This window comes from Balaenoptera ricei, chromosome 6, assembly GCF_028023285.1.
Source record: "Balaenoptera ricei isolate mBalRic1 chromosome 6, mBalRic1.hap2, whole genome shotgun sequence".
In the NCBI taxonomy this organism is placed as follows: Eukaryota; Metazoa; Chordata; class Mammalia; order Artiodactyla; family Balaenopteridae; genus Balaenoptera; species Balaenoptera ricei.
The window spans coordinates 103,428,069-103,448,537 of NC_082644.1; the positions used below are offsets into that span (position 1 = coordinate 103,428,069).

The following is a 20,469-nucleotide window of genomic DNA, read 5'->3' on the forward strand; positions in this document are numbered from 1 at the left end:
ATTCAAATGTGGGACACTAAAAAAGTCAAGGTACATTATAGTGTACATACTCATGTGACCATTTCTATAAATGCATGTGTGTGCGTTAAACATTTTGCATGAAGCAGAAGGGCAAGAGTGGAAGAAAAGATTTCACTGAATATATTCTTTGTCCTGTGTGAGGGTCTTTACCATGGGTATCTATCACTGTCACAAAAATTTTTTTAATTAGGAAAAAAAAGGCAAAGACAATTTGGAGATTTCTAGCATTTCTAGGAAAGCTCTAGATCAGTGCCAAAATATAATATAGAAATTTACCTAATATAATTACATTATATAAGTTATATAACATAAAATAGAAATGTAATGCAAGCTGCATATGTAATTTAAAACTTTCCAGGAGCCATACTAAAAATGTGAAAAGACACAAGTGAATTAATTTTAATAATACATTTTCTAAACCTAAAATATTATTTTGACATGTAATCAATGTAAAAAAATATATTGAAAATTTTATATTCTTTTTGTTGCACAAAGTCTTTGAAATCCAGCATGTGCTTTACACTTACAGAACGTCTCAATTTGGAGTGGCCACATGTCAAGTACTCACTAGCCACCTGACCAGTGGCTCCTGTATGGACAGGGCAGCCTGGATCATTAGGGGTCAGCTGGTGCCCCAGACTTTGCTCAGTGTGGTGACCTTGGCTTTGCTTTACTTTACAGCACACAGGACAAGGAGAAACATCTCTCCAGTTACAGGACCCAGAATGGCAGTGATAAAAAGGAATAAAGTTCATGCTGCTACAACATGGATGAGCCTTGAAAACATTATGCTAAGTGAAAGAAGCCAGACACGAAAGGACAAATGCTACATGAATCCATTTATAGGAAATGTCCAAAATAGGTAAACCCAAAGAGACAGAAAGTAGATGAGCAGCTGCCAGGGGCTGGGGGGAAGGGGAATGGGGAGTGACTGCTTAATGCATATGCAGTTTCTTAGTGGGTGATGAAACTGTTCTAAACTTGATTGTGTTGATGGCTGCACAACTGTGAATATGCTAAAAGCCACTGAAGCATTAACTTTAAATGACTGAATTGTATGTTATGTGAATTATGTCTCAATAAAGATGTTACAGAAAAGAAAGAAGGAAAGGAAGGAAGGAAGGGAAGAAAGAATGGTGGTGTTTCTTTGAAAGAATTTGTTTTATGGACATGGTGACGTAACTATCGCATTTCCCTTTCTGCATTGACAACTAGGAAGCTCAAAACCAAATGTGAATCTGATAAAGCATTCAGGGTCCAGCAGAACATTTTGTTTATTCACTTCTCCCTAAGTTCATTTTATTTTTTTCCTATCCTTACTTCCCCTTTGCCCCAGTTTCCTCACTTCCGTTTTCAGAATGTGGTTACAATGCATGTATTTTCTAAGCTGCTTTAAAGTACTTTTGGAATAAGGCCAAGTGTATAGTTATAAACAGACCTGCAAACAATTCATAGTTATTTGGATGAAAATATAAAGGCCCCTTGAGAAGTGACTGACATTGACTTCCATAACGAAAGAAACTAAGGAAGTGAGGTGATCTATCCTAAAGAGGAGGGAAGGTAGAGTAGAGAGAGGCCCCATAACCCTTCCAGAATCCTGAAAAAGCAGACAGTCTCCCCCAGAAGCGAAACTGGAGATAGTTTCAAGCACAATTAGAGAGAGTTTGATGAGACACACTGGCAAAAAGGGAGTTAAATCTAGCACTGGGTGACAAGGAGGAGGCTGGAGCCAGGAGGTCTCTAAAACCAGGGTCAGGGGGGCTCTGTTTCCAAGTTAACTCCAGCAGGGGAATAATGAGCGAGCCTCGCAGATAGCCCCTCATCCAAGCGGGCAGAGGCTCTGCTTTCTCCAGGTGAGTTCCATCTCTCGTGGGCAAAGTTGGGGTTCCACTCACCTTGGCCAGGAACCGACTGGCCCGAGAAGTCAGCTCCTGGGCCTGCTCCGCTGAGGGCTGGTCCTGGGCGATGCCCGGGTTCTCCGGAAGCCACCCTAGGGCGGGTGTGCTGGGGGGCGAGGAGGGGTTCAGGTCTCCTTCAGCTGATGGCCACCCTGGAACATACAACCACTAAATGCTGGGGCCAAGAGCAGTCCTTCCTGGGGCTGAGAGACTGTTGCTGAACCTCAAATCCACCACCTCCATCCTCGAATGACAGCTCAGCCATCTCACGATCGTGCCATCTTCACATCGACCTGAGGAAGGGGCCTGGGCAGTGCTGTCCCCACTTATAGGAGAGAACAAGGTGTGGATCAGCCCCGGATCACACAGCTAGAGCCAAGCCAGGCCTCAGGGTTTCCAGTCAATAGTGTTGGCTCCAATTCAGAAAGATGCGGGTTCAAATCCCGACCCTCCCCCATAGCAGTGTGACCTTCTACATGTCCTCACCTCTCTGAGCCTTGGTCTCCTTGACTGTCAGTCGGGTAACACCAGTGGGGACCTCACCAGGTGAGGGCTCTACAGGGACGATGCTCTTTCGTCCGAGATCACACAGCTGCTAGGTGGCAGAGCTAGGGCTTCGCCCAGGCTGCTCTGGCTCAAAGCAGACACTTTCTACATCTCCATTTGACCTCTTCAAGTCACAGGGCCCAGAGAGGGGCCTCACCTCCCTCCCTCCCCTGGCCTGAAGCCAGTGCCACCCCAGGGTGAACCAAGTGTCCCTAGAGCAGGGTCACAACAGAGGAGCCCTTCAGCCACATCTCCTCTCCCAGACTCACCTGAAGCCTCAGAGGCCTGCAGGCCCTTGGCGGGGCCCGGCCACCGCTCTACAGAGTGGGGCTGTGGGACGGTGAAGGACAAGACCTTGGTCCCCTGGGGCATCGTCCCCGCGTGGATGCTGTGGCTGGGCTGGGGCGGGTCCAAGTACAGGTTCACCTTTAAGGGAGGAGAGGCACAGCAGAGCCAAGGGTTGGGGCAAACCCACCCAAAAGGCCTCATCTTCATTCATGCCATCATTCAGGCGCTCAACAAACATGCCTTTGTATAATAAATAATACCTTTTAGTGGAACCCTTGGGTGGGGGCCAAACACTGGGCCAAGGGCTTACATATCCTTTCATTCTCTCTTTATGGCAGTCCTGAGAGGAAGGGACCATATGCCTATCTTACAGAAGAGGGAACTGAGACTCAGAGAGGTTGAGTCACTTACTCAAAATCTCCAGCTGAAAAATCCTTGGGCTGGGATTATAACTCTGCTTTGACCCCAAAGTCTATGGTTTTCCATATTAATAATTTTATTAATAATATTTGTTATAACAGATCATAAAAATATTGTAATCAATATAATATTTAACATAAAACAAGTATAATTATATTATATAATAATTAATATTTGTTATTAATAAAAATATTTCCAATACTTATCATTACATTGATAATAACAGCAATTAATGACTGTTTGAATGAATGAGTCAATCAACAAGTAAAGGAATTATCTCTCAGTTGTAGCAGATCTCCATCATCTGAGGATGGATTTCATATGGTAAATAGTCTAGTGTTTGGGAGAGAAGTAGAGAGTCAGGGAGATGGCCAAGGAAGACCTTCTGAAGTTAAAGACCCAAGTGGTTTAAAGCAGGGGATGGCAACTATGGTCTGTTTTAGTGAACAAGGTTTTAGTGAACACAGCCATGCTCGCTTGCTTTTGTATCGTCTGTGGTTGCTTTCATCCTATAACAGCCAAAATGAGTTGTTACCATGGAGAATATATGGCCCGCAAAGCTGAAACTATTCACTATCTGGCCCTCTACAGACAAAGTTTGCTGATCTCTGGCTTAGCATGTGAGCCCTGCAGTGCCTGGGTTCACACTGAGGCTCTACCACCACCCTCCTCTGAGTGCTAGAGCAGCTGACTGAACTCACCTGTCTGTGCACAAAGTGAGTGCTCATTCAATAGCAGCCACCACCCTCACATTCATCACCGTCGATATTATAACTATTACCATCACCATCATCATCACTATCACCATCATCACCACCATCACCATCACCATCATCATCACCATTGTCATGTATGTGGCCATCACGGAGGCAGGTCCCTAAAAAAGCTACTCTCCTAGGGTCCCCTGGTCCTCATGACGTCAGGCAGCTTACCTTACTGCCCTCTGCTACCCTAAGGTCAGGAGTGGGCAGTTCAGGGTGGGCTCCCAGGCCCACAGAAGGCAGCCTCTCCCTGCTTAAGCTGCTCTTCACGTCCTGGCCGTGGCAGAAAAATCTACTCCAAAGTGAGGGACAATGGCTCAGCCGTGGCTGGGCCACCCTGCTGCCTCCCCCCCTCTTTCAGGCCCAGCCTCTGATGAGAACAAAGCTGGATTTTAATAATCCCCTTGGCCATCTGCTCAGGCCCGCCTGTGGGGACTTGCCCACCAGCACCCCTCTCCTCCCAAGGTGACCCAAATCTGGGGGAGGCCCGGTCCTCCTGCATTCCCCCCTGTCCCACCCCACCCATCGGCCAGCCTCAGCCCGGGCCCACCAAAGGCCCAACCTGGGGGAGCGACAGGAACAAACTGCTCTCACCACCTCTGTTTGCACAGAGGGACCAAAGGCCCGCGCAGAGGCCCGGGAAGCAGGGTGCCGGGGTGAGTGTGGGTTTGCCGAGCTGCTCAGGCTTGTCCCTCCTGGACCCGTCTCTGGACACAGGCAGGACCCACCCCCAGGGCCCCTGTTTAAACCAGGGTGTCCCACGGTGCTCCCTGAGGCTGGATTGGCTCCCTCAGGGGCGTTAAGCAGGGAAGGGTGGACGAGTGCGGGAAACACTGGGTTAAATAACTGACTAATCTCAGCACAGATGGGTTCCTCACAGCCTTTAAAATGCTAATGGACTTTTATGAATGGGGCGGGGAGTGGAGAGACTAGGAAATGCTTCCGCAACTCCTCCAAACACACAAACCTCCCTCGAGCCTCTCCTCCCTCCCCCAACCCCATCCTTACGCTTCCCTCCCCCTCCCCCCTTCCACTCCCACCCTCACCTCCACCAGGTGGCCATCAGAACACACACTTTAGGAAAGGCAGTTTTATGTCATCCCCCCTGATTCTTTCTGGGGTAATTTCCGGTCTCAGCCCCTCCAGATCCCCCTACAGCTGAGGTGGGGGAGAGCAGCTGGAGGGAGGTGGCAACACAGCTGCGAATGCAGGACACCCCCATCAACTCTGGCCCTAAGCTAGTCACCGGGCAGTGACTCCTGACCAGCCCTGGCTCCCTGCCCGCACCCCAGACAGGATCCAGTAGTGCCCCCCGGCCCGGTCCTGGAACTCCCTGGTCAGCCTCCCCAGTGGCAGAGCTCACAATCATTTAGTCTGGCTCTGTTAAACCTAAAAAAAAAAAAAAAAAAAGAAAAAGTGGGCTGTGGGCTATTGGGCTCAAACCCCAGCTCTGGCACCTACTTGTTGAGTGATCTTGGGCAAATTCCTTAACCTCTGTGCCTCAGTTTCCCCCATGGTAAATGACTGAGGACAGTGGTCTGTAAACATCATGTATTACTATTGATATTATCACTGTAACATCAGCATTCTGCCTTGTCATGCCTCTGCCACATACCCATTGCCAGGGCCCGAGCTGGGCACACCCAGGCACGGGGAAAATAGTGCCCACTCTGGAACCAGGCAAACATAGTTTAATCCCTTACAAGCCGTGGGATGTTGAGCAAACCACTCCACCTGGCTGAGCCTCAGTTTCCTCCTGTGAAGAGGATCAAATGAGATGACTCTGGCAGTGTACTCAGCCTGGGGCCTGGCACCTTTTTACTGCTCAGCAAATGCCAGTCTCCTTCCCCTGGTCCCCACCCACTGCTGCTGCCCTAGAGCCAGGCCTGGCCTGGGTGTCTAGGGCCACATCCCCAGCCTGGGGTCCAGCCCTCCCCCTGGGGGCTCTGAGCAGAGTGCAGCGGGCCCCCGGGGTGGTGGCATCAGCCAGCTCAGCCTGGGGGAGCAGTACCGCTTCCGTGTCTGCGAACTGGGCTCCCTGGCACGGGCTCTGAGTGGGAAGCTGCTCTGGGGGTTCCCGAACCTTCGGGGGTAGAGTCTGCAGAGGTCCGGACACAGTGAGAAGCCCGGCTGGAATCTCGGCTCCCTCAGGCTCTGTGGAGCCCGGCAAGGCCCCTCCCCACTCAGGCCCCACGTCCTCCTCAGCCCTGCCTGTACTGCGTCCCAGGGCGCGGAGAGGATCGTCCTGCTTCCAGAAGAGTCCAGCTTACCTGTGCTCACCCTTCTCTTGAGGAGAACCCTCAGGCCAAGGAGTCATTTTTCCAGAAAGCAAGACCAGGTGAGCTAGTGCTGAACCGTTCCTGGCCTCTCCAACCTTTCCTCCTCTGCCCCCTCACACACGCAGGGCTCTGGGGCACCAGCCAGGCCGGTGTAGGTGCGCGTGGTGAGTCCCCACTGGGACAGGGGAGCGTCCAGGAGACGCACACAGCTGTGCCCCCATGGTGTCCCTCTGCCTGGCACACATGGGCACCCAGTGAACACCTTCATATTAATACTATTAATCACCATAAGATTCCCTAACTCCTAGGAAGTACTTGCCAGGTGCCAGGTACATACTTTCCATACACGAACTCATTCCTTTAAATAAGTAAAGGGGGAAGGAAGGAAAGGAGGGAGGGAGGAGATATTCCCAGCCTCTGACCCTGACCTTGACCTTTGGCAACCTATGCCCCTCCTGGGGTCCTGATTCTTCAATCTGGGAGATAGGGGAGCTGAGGATTTGGACCCCATGACCAGTTCCTTTCTCCTCGGACCTTCTAGGAGCCTGCGGCCGTGAAAATGTGGTTTCCCCGGAGAGGATGCCTCACCAAGCTCCCCTTTCCCCACCCCCATCCCTTCGGCCCCTGAAACTGGCTCAGAGAGCTGCAAGAAGCCTTAAGACATGGGGTGGGGGGAGGAAGGGGAGCCCGTTGGCTCCTAGGAGGCCCGATTAACCCCCTTTTACAGTTGTGCCCAAGGAGGCCAGGATGGAAAGGACCTGCCTGTGTCAGGAGGTGGGTATGGGGACGCAGAAGTCCTGCTCCTAGAACAGGGCCCCTTCGTTTCCTCTTCGTGGCTGCCTCGGCGACATTTCACAAAAGAAGCCTCGCTAGATGGTGGAGAGCAGCGGCCTGGCAGGGGGAGGGGTCTCGGAGCGTGACGGGGACAGCCCGGGTGTGGGGGGGTCGTGAGTGAGGAGGCAAGTGAGAGGGAGGGTCTGCATCTCTGCACCCCAGCTCCCACCCCTCCTCCATCAGGCAAGAGGCGGGGAGAGGTAAGCAGGAAACCAGGAGGGGCTGTGAGAGTCCCACTTCCTGCCTCACCTCAGAAAAGGGGAAGGTCCCAAATGCAGAATTCACAGCTTCCCCTAGACGGGGTGGAGGCTGGGCAGGATGGGGGTGGTGGATTTCCCCGCCTCCCCCCTCCCCCTGTCCCACACTAAACATTCAGTGAGGAGAGAAGCTGTGGGTGAGAAAATGGGGGAGGAGAAAGGCAAAGGTGTGATCTAGCAAGTATCAGCCTCAGGGGTTGAGCAGAAATTCTGTGCTACTCCCTTGGGGCTTGAGAGCCCAAGTAACTTCCTTAAGGTCACACAGCTAGTCAGTAATGCAACCAGGAGTTGTGCCCAGGTGGTCTCACTCCAGAGCTCATCTAGAAGGAGAGAGCTTCTGGTGAAAATTCCTGGGCACCCTGGATTCCAGCATTCAAGGACTCAAAGTTCATCAACAGTAAAGGAGATTTGAGTCTGGAGAAGGCAAGGTCACTGCCCCAGGTCACAGAGTGACCTTGTGGTAGAACAAGGAAGGACCGGGTTCCCCTATCCCCAGGGTCTCCCGAGCGCCCCCCTCCACCCCACCGGGCCCAGTACCTTGGCTCCGAGGCGCAGCTGGTCGATGGTGTTCTCAGCCTCAGCGTACTTGGTGAGGAGCTTGTGGTAGTCCTCCTGCAGGAGATGGGGGTGGGCAATGAGGTCACGCACCAGGCCCCTCTCTGTGAGACCCCTCGCAGGGGACCCATCCCCCAAAGGGGGCCTCTGGGTCCCTCGGAGTGAAAGAGCTCTGTAGTGGTAGTTCAGCAGAACCCTTCAGGCTCACGTGCAATACAGACCCCCACGGCCAAATTCTAGGGAGTCGGAGGTGGCAGGACAACTCCTCCACCATCCCTTCTACACCCCTGACAGTGAGTCAGGGATGAGGGCCTTTGGGCTGGTTCGCCTCGATGCATAACCATAGCAACTTGCTTATTTGTCCGAATTCCCTGCCCTGATCTGTCTTCCCCACTGCTCTGTTCCCAGGAATTAAGTAATATGTGTTTAATAAGTATTTTTTAATGGCTGATTGAATCATCTAAGGGTCCAGTAGTAGAAAAGTAGAAGACTTGAAAATCACAGTTGCCTTTACTCAGAGTCACTATTTGCCATAAACAAAACTGAAGAGCTTCTTAAAACAAGTCATTACAGGGGAAAAGCAAGAACAAGTGTCACTGGTCGCCTTTGAAGGAGGCCAGGGAACTGAGGCATTGTTCTGAACACTGGTAGTTAGAAGGGCAGAATCAAGCGTTTCTCCTGTCTTTCCCACGTGAACGAGGCCTTGGTAACCAAATAGTTGATGAGGGCAAGTTTCACTTTATAGAAGATTTCCCGCAAATAAATGCAGAAGGAATGCTAGCATTAGGACACTACCACTCTGTCACCCCCAATGAAAGCCTGGATCAAGGCAACGACGACCATCAGGGGTCCTTAACACCACAAATGAGAGACCAGCAGGCCGTTTACACCTCCTGAAGGCACCACCTATGATGGGCTCTTGCCAAAAAAAATCCCTACCGGCACAGAGCTCATGATCTGGGGGGAAATAAACAGACGACAACAACTTGAAAACGCCTCTGCCTCTAACTGGGCCAAACACAGGACACAGAGAAGACAACGGGACACATGAAGAAATATTAAAGAGTGTATCAGCAAACCGCAGAGTGTGGGAGACTCTACAGGACAGAAACCGGTTTCCTTAACAAATAAATTACAAGGAAGAAAGAGATCTGCCCAAGAATGCAAACAGAAAGGCAGGGTGGGGAGGTGGTGCACAGAGACTTGAAAAGGCACATCGACCGCATACAATATCTGAGCCGTGTTTGGATCCTGATTCGAACAAACCAAAATAAACAAGCCATTTATGAGACAGAGTGGGAGATGTGAACGCTGACTGGACGTTGGTTGATATTAAGGAATTGGTGTTAAGTTTTAGGTATGCTGAGAGTATGGTTATCTTTAAGAGAGATTCCTTACCTTTAGACATACACACTAAAATATTTGGGGGTAAATGATTTGAAGCCTGAAATTTGCTTCAGAATACTCCAGTAGGGTGAGAGGAGGAACAGGTGAGGCCATAGATGAAAAAGGTTGCCAGGGGCTGGACGATGGGTCCATGGGGGTTCGTTATACTATTTTCTCTCTTGTATATGTTTTGAGTTTTTCATAGCAGGAGGAGTTAAAAACAAACAAACACGGCCTACCCTTGCAGCATGAGTGCAATCACTGCTTTTTTGAGCCAAGGGCTTGGGACTGTCCCCATTGCAGGGGACCCCTGACCGAGCCCCAAGGCCCCCCACCCCGACCAGCCTCCAACCCAGACCAACAGGTGCCTTGGTGTAGAAATAAGTCGGGCTTACCTGGAGCTGATGGACCAGCTTGGTGGCTTGTTCAGGCGTCTGAAATTCTCGGGGTACCCTGGTGGTGGGGTGAGTAGGAGGGGGGTCCTCTCCCGGGCAGACTTCTCCGCTGCTTGACAGCAACTCCCGCACAATCTCGGCAGGTGACTTGAAGATCAGTGGCCTGGCAGGGCCCTCCGGCAGCCTGCTGTGGTTCCTGGCTTTGGGGGGGCGGTAACACTCATCTTTGGGGAACTTCACCCGGGGTCCCACCTTGGAGAAATCAGGGAGTGGGTAGTTCAGCCGCCCCTGGCCGTACTTGGGGGCATCAGAAGATGAGTGACCAGCCAGAGTGGCTCCCGGCCTGGGCGGTGGCCTGTCCTGTCGAGCTGGCCTAGGTGGAGGCTTCAGGGGGCTGATGGAGCCGGTGAATCGGGAAGGGAGTGGCTTAGGTGATATCCGTGTCCGCTTCCAGGATTGGTCCCCGGGCTGAGGGCACGAGAGGCTGGTGGTTTCTCTCCGCCATCTATCTGCAGGACACTGGACGCTCTGGGCTGGAGGGGCTGAGGACTCCTGGAATTCCGTGGCCGTCGCCAGAGTAACGCTTCCTCCAGTTCTATCGTTCGGGTTTAGGAGGTGGTGACTGGAGCTCTGGGGTGAAGTTTCTGCCAGGGCAGCGGGCGCGGGGCCATCAGTCTCTCCCTCCCAGGTAGAATCCAGGCTGCCACTGCGGGGGTTGAGGCTCACAGTTCCACTGCTCCATGACCTGGCAGAGCTGAAGTCAACAGTTGGGTTGACCTCAGAATGTTCTGGAAGTTTGTCTCCACTGGCTTGTTCGTCAGAAGCCACCCAGCCTGTGGGCTGACCCCAGCCCAGAGCCATGGGGCTGGTGTTCCCATTGCCCCCCGAGCTGAGATCAGTCTCATACCCCAACCTTGGGGAGCTCTCTCCAGCTTCCTGGACCTCAGGACCTCCCACGGCCTCATCTGCCTCCTCTTCAGTCATGTCCAGTTGAGGATCCTGCTGGGGGGGCCAGCTGAGTGGCAAGTTGGAACTCTCTGGGCTGTCCACATCCTCTGCTTCAAACTCTGGAAAGACAGGTCGTTGCTTAGTATACGCCAGGTCTGGACTCGCTGTGTCACATTACCTAGGCCATCTCACCCCTCTGGGCTTTCATTGCCTCATCACATGGTGACGGCAAGAAGCCCAGCGATCCCCCCATAGGGCCAAATACTTTTCGAACATCTCTAGTTGTCTCAAAGGTCCTCCAAACTCAATCCTCAAACCTGGTTGTCCCCCTAGCGTTTCCTGTCTCAGCAAATGGAAACATCATCCCACCCAACTGCACAAGCCAGAAACCTGGGAGGCATCTTTGCCATCTCCCTCCCCCTATCCCCCACAATCCAATCTGTCACCTGGTCCTGTCCCGATTACCTCCTATGGTGCTCTCAAACTCACCTGCTGCTCTAGAGTCCAGAACCAGCAGGTTTGCCCAAGTCTACATCCTCTCTTGCCTGGACCACTGCAGCAGCCACCTAATCATCTCAATCCTCACTCTTATTCTCCACATGAAAACGTTCACTGTCTTCCTGTTGTTCCCAGGAGAGAGCTGAACCTTTAATATGGTCCTAAGGTCCCTGTCTCCACCCCCCATTAGCTCTCCTGCTCCATCTCTTTCCATGGTTCCCCTCAGTCTCTCCCTGCTCTAGCCATGCCACATCCTCTCCTACCACACGGCCTTTGTACATGCTGATCCCTCTGCTAGGGTCCTCTCTCCCTCCCTTTGTCTAGTTAACTCCTATTTGTCCTTCGTACATTAACTCAACCTTGACCGCATCAAGGAAGCCTTCTCTGATCTCTCTAACTTAGGTCAAAAGCTCTCTTTTATAGGCTTTCATATGACTGAATACCTCTACTTTGAAATATTTATTACAGCTTCAGTTTTCCATTTATTTATGTGATTCTTTCATTAATATTTTCCTCCCCCACTACACCGTAGGCTTCATGTGGGCAAGGATGCTCTCTGTTTTTATTTATTATTGTATTTGCAGAGGAGGTGCTCAATATTTGTTGACTGAAAAGAAAGAAGGAAGGAGGACAATAAGGCATGCAAAGCTCCCAGAAAATGGATAGTTGTTATAATTATTAGATAGTAAGTGCTCAAGAAATATCCATTCAGCCATCCCACTCACCCATCCACCCACTCACCCATCCAACACCCACTCACCCATTGATCCAACCATCCATCCTTTCAATCGTCCATCCATCCACCCACTCACCCACCCATCACCCACTCACCTACCTATCCATCCAGCTATCACTTATCCATCCATCTGTCCATCCACCTATCTGCCTATCCACCTACCCCTTCATCCATCCACCTGTGCATCATCCGTGCAGTCAGCGCTTATGGAGCACCTCCTCTGTCCTAGACCCTGTGTCAGCCTCTGGCACAGATCCAAAGTTTCATGAGATACAGTCTGGGTACCACCAAGCACAGACTCTCTGCTCTGGCCAGATGCACCTTTGTCATAATCCTTACATCACTCTTTGCTTCCCCATGCTCTTTCCCCTACCCTTGGCACCTCTACATCTTTCATCTCCTCAAAATCTCCTTCAGCGAGTCTCTCTTGTTTACAGCAGCGTACTTGAAGCCCAGAGAGGTTAAGTAACTTGCCAAAGATCATGCAGTGGTTCAGAGCAGTCCTGGACTTAGAAACAAGGTCCCAGCTATGCAGACAAGTTAGTCTCCGCTGATGGGGGTCATGCAGTGGGATGAAGAGATCGGGCTTTGGAACCGGGCAGACCTGGCTTCAATCCTGGCTCTTCTGATGCCTCATAGGGCACCATGAACAAATAGCTGACCTCTGTGGCAACCTTTACTCTACCTGGAGGCTATTCTCTCCTACCTGGAAGAAGGTGGTGAGGAAAGGTGGAGATATGGCTTGCGCCCTGCCCAGCCCTTTGCCTGGCACACAGTAAGGGCACAGGACATGGCAGCAGCTGTTACATTACAGCAGGGGGTTATCATGTGACCTCAGGAAGAGACGCCTCTGCCCTTTCATCCCAGTGCATCCCCGTCACCATTCCCTAAGGAGAGCTCGGAAAAGGCTCCTGAGTGGGTAGCTGTGGGCAAACCCCACTTTAAACAGACCTGGCATGAGGAACTTGGGGTCACTGCACAATCTACTATCAGCCTGACGGCTTCTCTGACATCTACGGGGGCCCGCCTGATTCCAGAATCCTAAAACAGGGGCGTTTCATTCATATTCGAATGCAATAATCACTATGTAATCAAGCTCAAAGGTATTATTACTCCCATTTCACAGATGGGGAAACCAAGATTCAGAGAGGAGAAGGGACTTGTTGAGCCAAGCTGGGAATTTAGTCTCAGTTGTTCTTGATGCAAAGAAAACAGTTATTTTAGAAAACAAGGGAAGCCATCATTCTCGTTGCTAAATGGGATTTTAAAAAATCGTAGAAATGGGCAGAACCCCTGGACCAAGCAATTTAAAATATCAAGGTTATTATCAAATTAAGTGTGCAAAGATATACTAATGACATATCTCTGCATTATTTATAATAGCAAAAACTGAGAAACTACCTAAATGCCCAGCAGTAAGAGGACTGGCCCAAGAAATTACAGAATATCCACACCACGGAATTCCTACGCAGACATTAGAAATGACTTGTGGAAGAATGTTTGATAAGCTGGGAAAGCGTTCATGTCTATTAAGTTACAAAAAAGCAAGTTACAATAAAGTTTGTAGAATACTGTTGCATATTCATACTACATTTATACACACACACACACACACACACACACACACACACACACACACACACATATGAAAGACAGCAGCTATCTGGATAATAAGTAATTTTTAGTTTTTTCTCCTTTGGCTTGTATTTTCTGATTTTTCTGCAATGAACAGTATTGTTTATATAATTTAAATCTTAAAAAAAGTTTAAATTGTAGGCTTCGTAGATTTTAACTTAAAAAATTTTTGAAACTCTCTCTATTCCTGCCTCCTGCCAGAAGGGGCGAATGTTTCAGGGACACCACTGTGGGATTGCAGGGGAGTCGGTCTCACCCTCTTCTGCAGACTCTCCTGATTCAGGATCTGGGCGCCCATCAGGCTGTGAGTCCGGGCCCCACTCCAGTGGCTGTAGGCACTGCTGGGCCAGGCGGAAGTCCTCCAGGAGCTCAGGGCTGGTGGCACTGGGAAAGGGTGCCTCTTCTACCAAGCTGCATGCGCCACTCCCATCAGCATCCTTTCCCTTTTCAGCCCAGGCCCAGCGCCTCCGCCGGGGCCCTTTTCCCAGGCCTGACTCGGCCCAGTGGACCTCCGTCCCGGAGCTGGCCATTGGGCCTGGCCTGAGTTTCACCTGGGCCCCTTCATCTTCAGGAGATGGAGCTGCCCCTATGGGCACCAGAGTTCCCGCCGGCTCCTCTCAGCACCAGCCATCCTGCCTGTGGCCTGTCGGGGACACAATCAAATGGAGAGGCATTAATCCTTGAATTCCCTCCTTTCTTCAGAAGCAGAAATTACCAGCAGGAACTCTGGAGTCAGAAGCCCTGGTTCAGCTCCTGGCTCCACCCCTTTGAAGCTGCATGACCTTGGCCAAATCACTCCACCTTGGATTTCTTCATCAGTAAAACTGGGGTAATAATTCCTCTCTCTCTCAAGAGTTTTATAAAATTACCTGAGATATGGAATGAGGAGGCCAGCGGCCGGCACACAGCAGGTGTCCCATGTGTGCTGGTGCCTGTTACCATGTGCCAGGCTCCACACGTGGGCGCCAGGGCACAGGCCCTGCTCACATGAGAACTGAGGGCCCAGGAGGAAGCAGACAATCAACCGGCAACTAGAGATCAAAGTGAGAGCGATGGGAAAGCACGGGGAGGGGCCCTGGGGGCCCAGGGCAGGCCCAGGAAGTCAGGATAGGTCCCATTTAGAGGCGACGCCCTCTGGGAACCTTCCTGACCTGCTCTTGGGTAAGATTTCAGATCGTGAGTGGGGGACCGGTGAAAAGAGCATTCCAGTATCCAAAATAATTGAAAACAGGTACTCAAACGAATACGTGTACACGCACTTCCCTAGCAGCACTATTTGCAATCGCCAAAAGGTGGAAACGACCCAGATGTCTATCAGTGGATGGATGGACAAACAAGTTGTGGTCTATCCACACAGTGGAATATCATCCAGCCACTAAAAGGAGTGAAGCACTGACACGTGCTACAAGGATGAATCTCAAAAACGTGATGCTAAGTGAAAGAAGCCAGACACAAAAGGTCACATACTGTATGATTCTATCTGTACGGAATATCCACCATAGGTAAATCCATAGAGACAGAAAGCTGACTAGTGCTTTAGCTGGGGGAGTGGGGAGAGGGGAGTGACTGCTTGAATGGGCACAGGCGTCCTTTTGGGGTGATGAAAATGTTTTGGAACTAGATAGAGGTGGTGCTTGCACAACTTTATAAGTATACTAAATGTCACTGAATTGTTCATTTTAAAATGGTTAAATTTTATGTTATATGAATTTCATCTCAATTAAAAAAAAATTTTCAGGCAGGGGTTCCATCAAGTACCAAGGCCTGGAGGCAAGAGGGGGCGACATGTAAGTGGTTTCCCGATGGCTGTGCTAGTGGGGGCAGGAGCTGGGGCTCTGATTGCAGAGAGTGTGGGCATGCAGACCACGGGAGAGCACGTCGAGGTGCAGTTAGAAGTTTCTCTCTGGCTGCCTGGGGAGAATGAACCAGAGGGAGAGCCTGGTTGCACAGGGACCTGTGGCACAGGAAGGATGGCTGCAGAAGGGCTCCTCCCTGCCTGCCTTCTGTCCTCTCCTCCTTTCCCTCTCTCCCTTCTCTCCCTCCCATCTCCTCTCCCCTCCCGCTATGGCCAACACCCCCAAGCGCTTCCTCTGAGCCCTGGAAACACAAGGTTGACAGAGCAGCGGCATGGTCCCACCCAAGGAGCTCATGCAAAGCACCCACTCTACGGGCAGGAAAACTGAGGCCCAGAGAGCAGAGGGTCCTTGGCTGAAGCCGCACATGGGTCGGGACAAGGCTGGCATGAGAGGTTACCTTGCAGCTCAGGTCCCGGCTCTTCCCTCCGTGCTGTGGAGACAATGAGAATAACTCCAGGCCTCCCAGGACAGACACGCCCTGTGTTTGTCCCTGCAGCCTCGTGTGCGACTGGGTCTTGGTCAGAGCCTTGGTTCATACCGTTGGGAAAAGTCAGCAGGCAACTATTTCTGGATAGAGAGTCCCCCAGGGATTGGCTGCCACCTTCTCAAGGGCTGGGGTAGGAACGGGGACTAACATTGTCCCCACTCTGGTCTCAGGGGCCTCACCCTCTTCCCCCGACACAATCTTCCTCCCTCCTCCCTGAATTTCCCCCAGATCACCCTGTAAGCCTCCGCGTGACCCCGCCACATATGCTGGGCCCTCGCTGTGCCACCCAGGCTAGAAGCTTTACTGCCTGTTCTCGATCTGCCCTCACCCCAAACAGGTAAGTAGGTCATAGGAAAACTATTCTTCAAATGAGAAAACTAAAACTTAGCATGGAATAGTTACTTGACCAAGATCACCCAGCTGGTTAGTGACAGCAAGATTTGGAACTGTCGATTTTGGCCCAGTGAGTGGTCTCCAGTGTTTTTTTTTTTTTTTAATCACACAACTCATCATTAAAAATATATTTGCTCATATACCTAACATGTATTTCTTATAACATCACCTGCATGCATTCTCACACGAATATATTACGTGTTAGAAAAAATATATCTAAAATTGAATTTTTAAAAAGATCTAATAGAAAATAAATATTTTAAAAGGAAGTTCTAATGCTTGCTTTCCACACCCTCTCGGGGCGCCTGTACCCCTCTTGGAAATCCGTGCCAGCTTGAGTGCTCTTAAGAATCCTCTAAGAATGCAGATCCCTAAGGTCAACCTGAAGGGATGGGGCCCAGGAGTCCGCATTTTAAACCAGCGCCCCAGGCAAGGCCCACCCTTTGACCTTGACTAGGCCTTCCGGACCCTGCCATGATGGCAGGTGTGGAAGGTGCTAAAAGCCTTTGCTTTTCTCTTTCTGAAACCTCCGCCAAGGAAGTGGCTGGGGGAGGCGTGTGGGTTTTTTTGACTTCTAAAGGGCTTTTTTCTAGCCGTGCCACAGAGCAGCCCGTCCAATCACAGAGGCCTCGGGTGCACAAAGAGGAACATCCTGTCTCCTGGGATGACTCAGTCATTGCAGAAATCTCACTGTGACCAGGGAAAGCCACTGGTTGGAGGCAGCTGCGGTCACTGGCTGGAGTTTTGCACATGTTCCCCAGGCCCCCAAACTTGTGAGCCTCTCATGAGCAAAAGCTCTGCATTTTGCGCACGCCACAGCCCGGGGTGCCATGGAGTTCAGGACCAGTCCGTCAGCCAGTCAGTCAACAAACACACACGAGTGCCAAGCACGCGCTGACCTCACGCTGGGATGAGGACGCCTGCTCACTGGGCCGCTGTGAAAGAGAAGCAGGCAGGGTGTCTGGAGACCAGCTTCTAGCCCTGGTGCTGCTCCACCGTGAACTGCCGGGCTTAGGTTTTCCTCACTGTAAGATGGAGAAAATGCCACCTGCTCTCGCAACCATGGGGAGCGGCGCCCTGTTAGGGTGGGCTGGGAGGTAGGGGAAGGGGCTAAGTGAACTTTGAGGTTCCTGGTTGACTTGTTGGCTTCTGAGGACCACAGACTCCAAACAGTTAACCCCCTCCTCCTCCCTGAGGTCCCACTTCAGAGTAACAAAGATATATATTGAGCACCCAGTGGGTGCAAATTAAGAAAACCTATGATCTCCTACTGTGTGCCAAGCACCACACAAGACTTGAGGAATAAAGACCTGAGTAAAAGCGTTCCAAAATTTCAGATGGGGGGTGGTACAGAAGGATTACTGTCGAAGGAAGCATTAAGCTGGGCCTTAGAGACAAAGAGGATTTGGGGGAGAAGAATGAGGAAGGGCATTCCAGGCAGAGGGAACAGCACAGGCAAAGGCACAGAGGTCTGAAAGTACGAACAGAACTAGACAGAGAGCTATGGCAGGGGTCCCTGAATGGCGGCCAAAGACAGGGTGGTTCTAGACAGCCTTCTCGAGGGCACAGGGCTGCTCCCGAGGGGCAGTGGGGTTGGGTGAAGGCCCAGTGGGGTTGGGAGGCTGAGCCCAGGAGAGCCCCGTGAGCACTAAGCCCCCTCAAGGGCTGGGCTGTCCCCGTGGGACTGCTTTCTCCAGGGCTCAGGGGCCCTGCCAGCCCTGGAGAAACTAGCCCCCCAAGGAGGCACCACCCACTCCCCGTCCTTTTGTACATCTCCTCCCTCCATCCACACCACCTCTGCCGCTGGCTCTCTCGAGGTTCTGCGAGACCCTTGTGGTCTCTTTGTCCCCTTCCCGAGTGGCTCAGCCACCCCCAGGGGGCTTCTCTGCCCCCAGGTCCAAAAGTGGAGACCCTTCCCTTTATGGCTCAATCCCCAGGTTCTCCTCTGCCAACTTCAGCAACGCAGCCCACCTCTGCTTCCTCATGCCCTCCCAAGCCCCTCACTCTCCATCAGAGCTCTATGAGGCACCACCCCCCTTGCTCCCACCCAGTCCCTGACATCTCCCAGATGTGGAAACTGAGCCGCAGAGAGGTGGCCGCCTTTCACAAGACCTCGCAGCCTGGAAGTGTGGCCAGGGATTGAAATCCAGGGCTTGTGACTCCGAAACCAAGTCCATCAGACTTGGTGGGGCGGCGAGAGGAAGGGGAAGGAAGACCCCTTACCAAGTGGCTGGGCCCCTCCAGAAAGGCTGGGCTGTTGAGCTCAGAGCCCCATACTCGGCAGCCCTCCCTGAGCAGCTGGCAGGGCACAGACCTACTGTTCTCAAGGGGTTCCCGCCAGCTGTGTAGAAACCAGTTCCCGCCAGCCGTGTAGCACAGCCACTTCCCCCTCTGGACGTACCCTGCCCCCAGCTCTCTCGGCGGCAGCAGAGGCCGAGGAGAAAGAGGAAAGATGCCCCCCTTGCTGCTGCGGACTCTTGTCCCGCCAGCCTGAAGGGCCGGGCTGGGTCTGCCGGCCCATCCTTGGCTCCTCTCCTTGTCCTTACTCGGCAGAAGGGGCCACTCTTTAGTAGGGACCCCCTGCTGCCTCCTGGCTGCTCCTCACCCGTGCTGATGTCTGAAGCCCCTTAGCAGCCCCTGGGGCTAACTCGCCACGTGCAGATGAGGACACCCCGGGCACAGAGAGGGACCAGCACTTGCCCAAGTTCACAGAGATCAGAATCAGAGCTTTGGCTGGGATCCAGCATGCTGAGGCTTGAGGAAATGCCCCCCCGAAATCCACCCTTGCCCTGGGCGCCGGGCTCCCCTAAGCCAGAGAGAAGTAATACAGCTGCCACAGCTGCAACTTCCTGGCTGGGCTGGTCCAGCCGCCCGGACTGTCCCAGAGAGCCTGTGACTGGCCCGTCCAGGGGGAAGGCGGCTCCCCCAACCCCCGCCCTCCTCGGCTCCCTCACCTCTCTCGGGCTCCGCCACCATCCTGCTGGCCCAGGCTCAGGGGACCTGCATGTGGAGTCTTTGTTCCAAACCTGGGGAGCCCCCTGCCTCCATGGCGCCCTGGCCCGCCTCCAGGCCGCTCTGCCAGCCCCAGTCGCTGCTCACAGACTAGCATCGCTCCCCACCTCTCCCCGCCCCTGCTGCGGCTGAGGCCGCCTCGCCTCGGCAGGAAGCGCCCAGCCTGATTTCCTACAAGTGTTTGTCAGAAGGAGGGGGTTTGTCTGCGTGCAGAGTGAGAGGGAGCAGAAGGAGCTTAACCCCTTGCAGGCCCTCTGCAGGTCGGCACCACTCAGGAGAGGACTCATAGAAGCTTCCAGTGTCAGAACTTGGGACCATCTCAGCCAAAGTACAGACCGGGGACAATAAAGCCCAGAGAAGGTCAGAGGGTTGGGCAAGGTCACACAGCATGCTGAGCCTGGAAGGAGGTCTCCAGCAGCCTCAACCCTTTGAGGGTCTTCTCCGTAGCCCCCACCATCCAGGGCATGAACTTGATCGAGGATCCCTCTCTCACTAGGGCAGTGCCCGTCTGTACAATGGGAGCCCAGACTGGATGCTTGCTTGGCACCCTTCCAGCTCTGACTCTCTGTCCCGTCTGCCAATATGCGACTAAACACCTCAGGGAGGCTGCAATGATTCCTGCCATCCCACCCACTGTCCTCGCCCCAAACTGGGCCTGTAATTAGAGTGGGATTTTCCAGGCGGCATGGAGGCGGGGAATTGGCTGACTGAACTGAATTTCAATGGCAGGGCACAAGACAGGCCAAGCCCTGGCTCCACTCTAGTGGAGACACAGACAATAAACAAACATGGAGAGAAACAGAGGGGGTGAGATGGGTTGCTTTTGGTAATACTGATGCCTAGGTTCACCCAGACTCATAGACTCAGTCTTTGGGCATCAGCGATTTTTTTTTTTCTTTCAGCCCTGCCATACAGCACGAGGGATCTTAGTTCCCCGACCAGGGATCGAACCCGTGCCCCCTGCATTGGGAGCACAGAGTCTTAACCACTGGACCACAAGGGAAGTCCCCATCAGCGATTTTAAAGTGTCCCAGGTGACTGGGATGTGTGGCCCTGGTAGACAATCTGTGGGTCAGAGAGTAACGGGTTGGGGCAAAGAGTTTGGGGATGGCCAGGAAGATCTCTGTGAGAAGGTGGCATTCAAACAAGGCACCAGAAGGAAGAGATGGGCAGGAACAAGCCACAAGAAGGGCTGAAGGCAGAGTATTCTGGAAGGGCAAGTGCAAAGGGCAAGGTGGGAACCAGCGGGGCTTTCCCTGAGAAC

At 52.3% G+C, this 20,469-nt stretch overlaps 1 protein-coding gene across 3 annotated transcripts in view; it reads right to left on the reverse strand.

Moving 5' to 3' along the window:
- Nucleotides 1-19,224, reverse strand: part of AKNA (AT-hook transcription factor) — a 42,462-nt gene extending 23,238 nt beyond the window's left edge. For all 3 annotated transcript variants that reach the window (XR_009503758.1, XM_059925438.1, XM_059925439.1), the window contains exons 1-6: nt 19,148-19,224; nt 13,714-14,100; nt 9,641-10,707; nt 7,842-7,916; nt 2,735-2,891; nt 1,917-2,071 (exon numbers count right to left, since the gene is read on the reverse strand). Coding sequence is in view for 2 of the 3 variants with exons in the window: in XM_059925438.1 (XP_059781421.1) it covers nt 1,917-2,071; nt 2,735-2,891; nt 7,842-7,916; nt 9,641-10,707; nt 13,714-13,987 (1,728 nt within the window). In the remaining variant the exon portion in view is untranslated. The remainder of the gene's footprint in view (nt 1-1,916; nt 2,072-2,734; nt 2,892-7,841; nt 7,917-9,640; nt 10,708-13,713; nt 14,101-19,147) is intronic.
- Between the last annotated feature and the right edge of the window lie 1,245 nt (nt 19,225-20,469).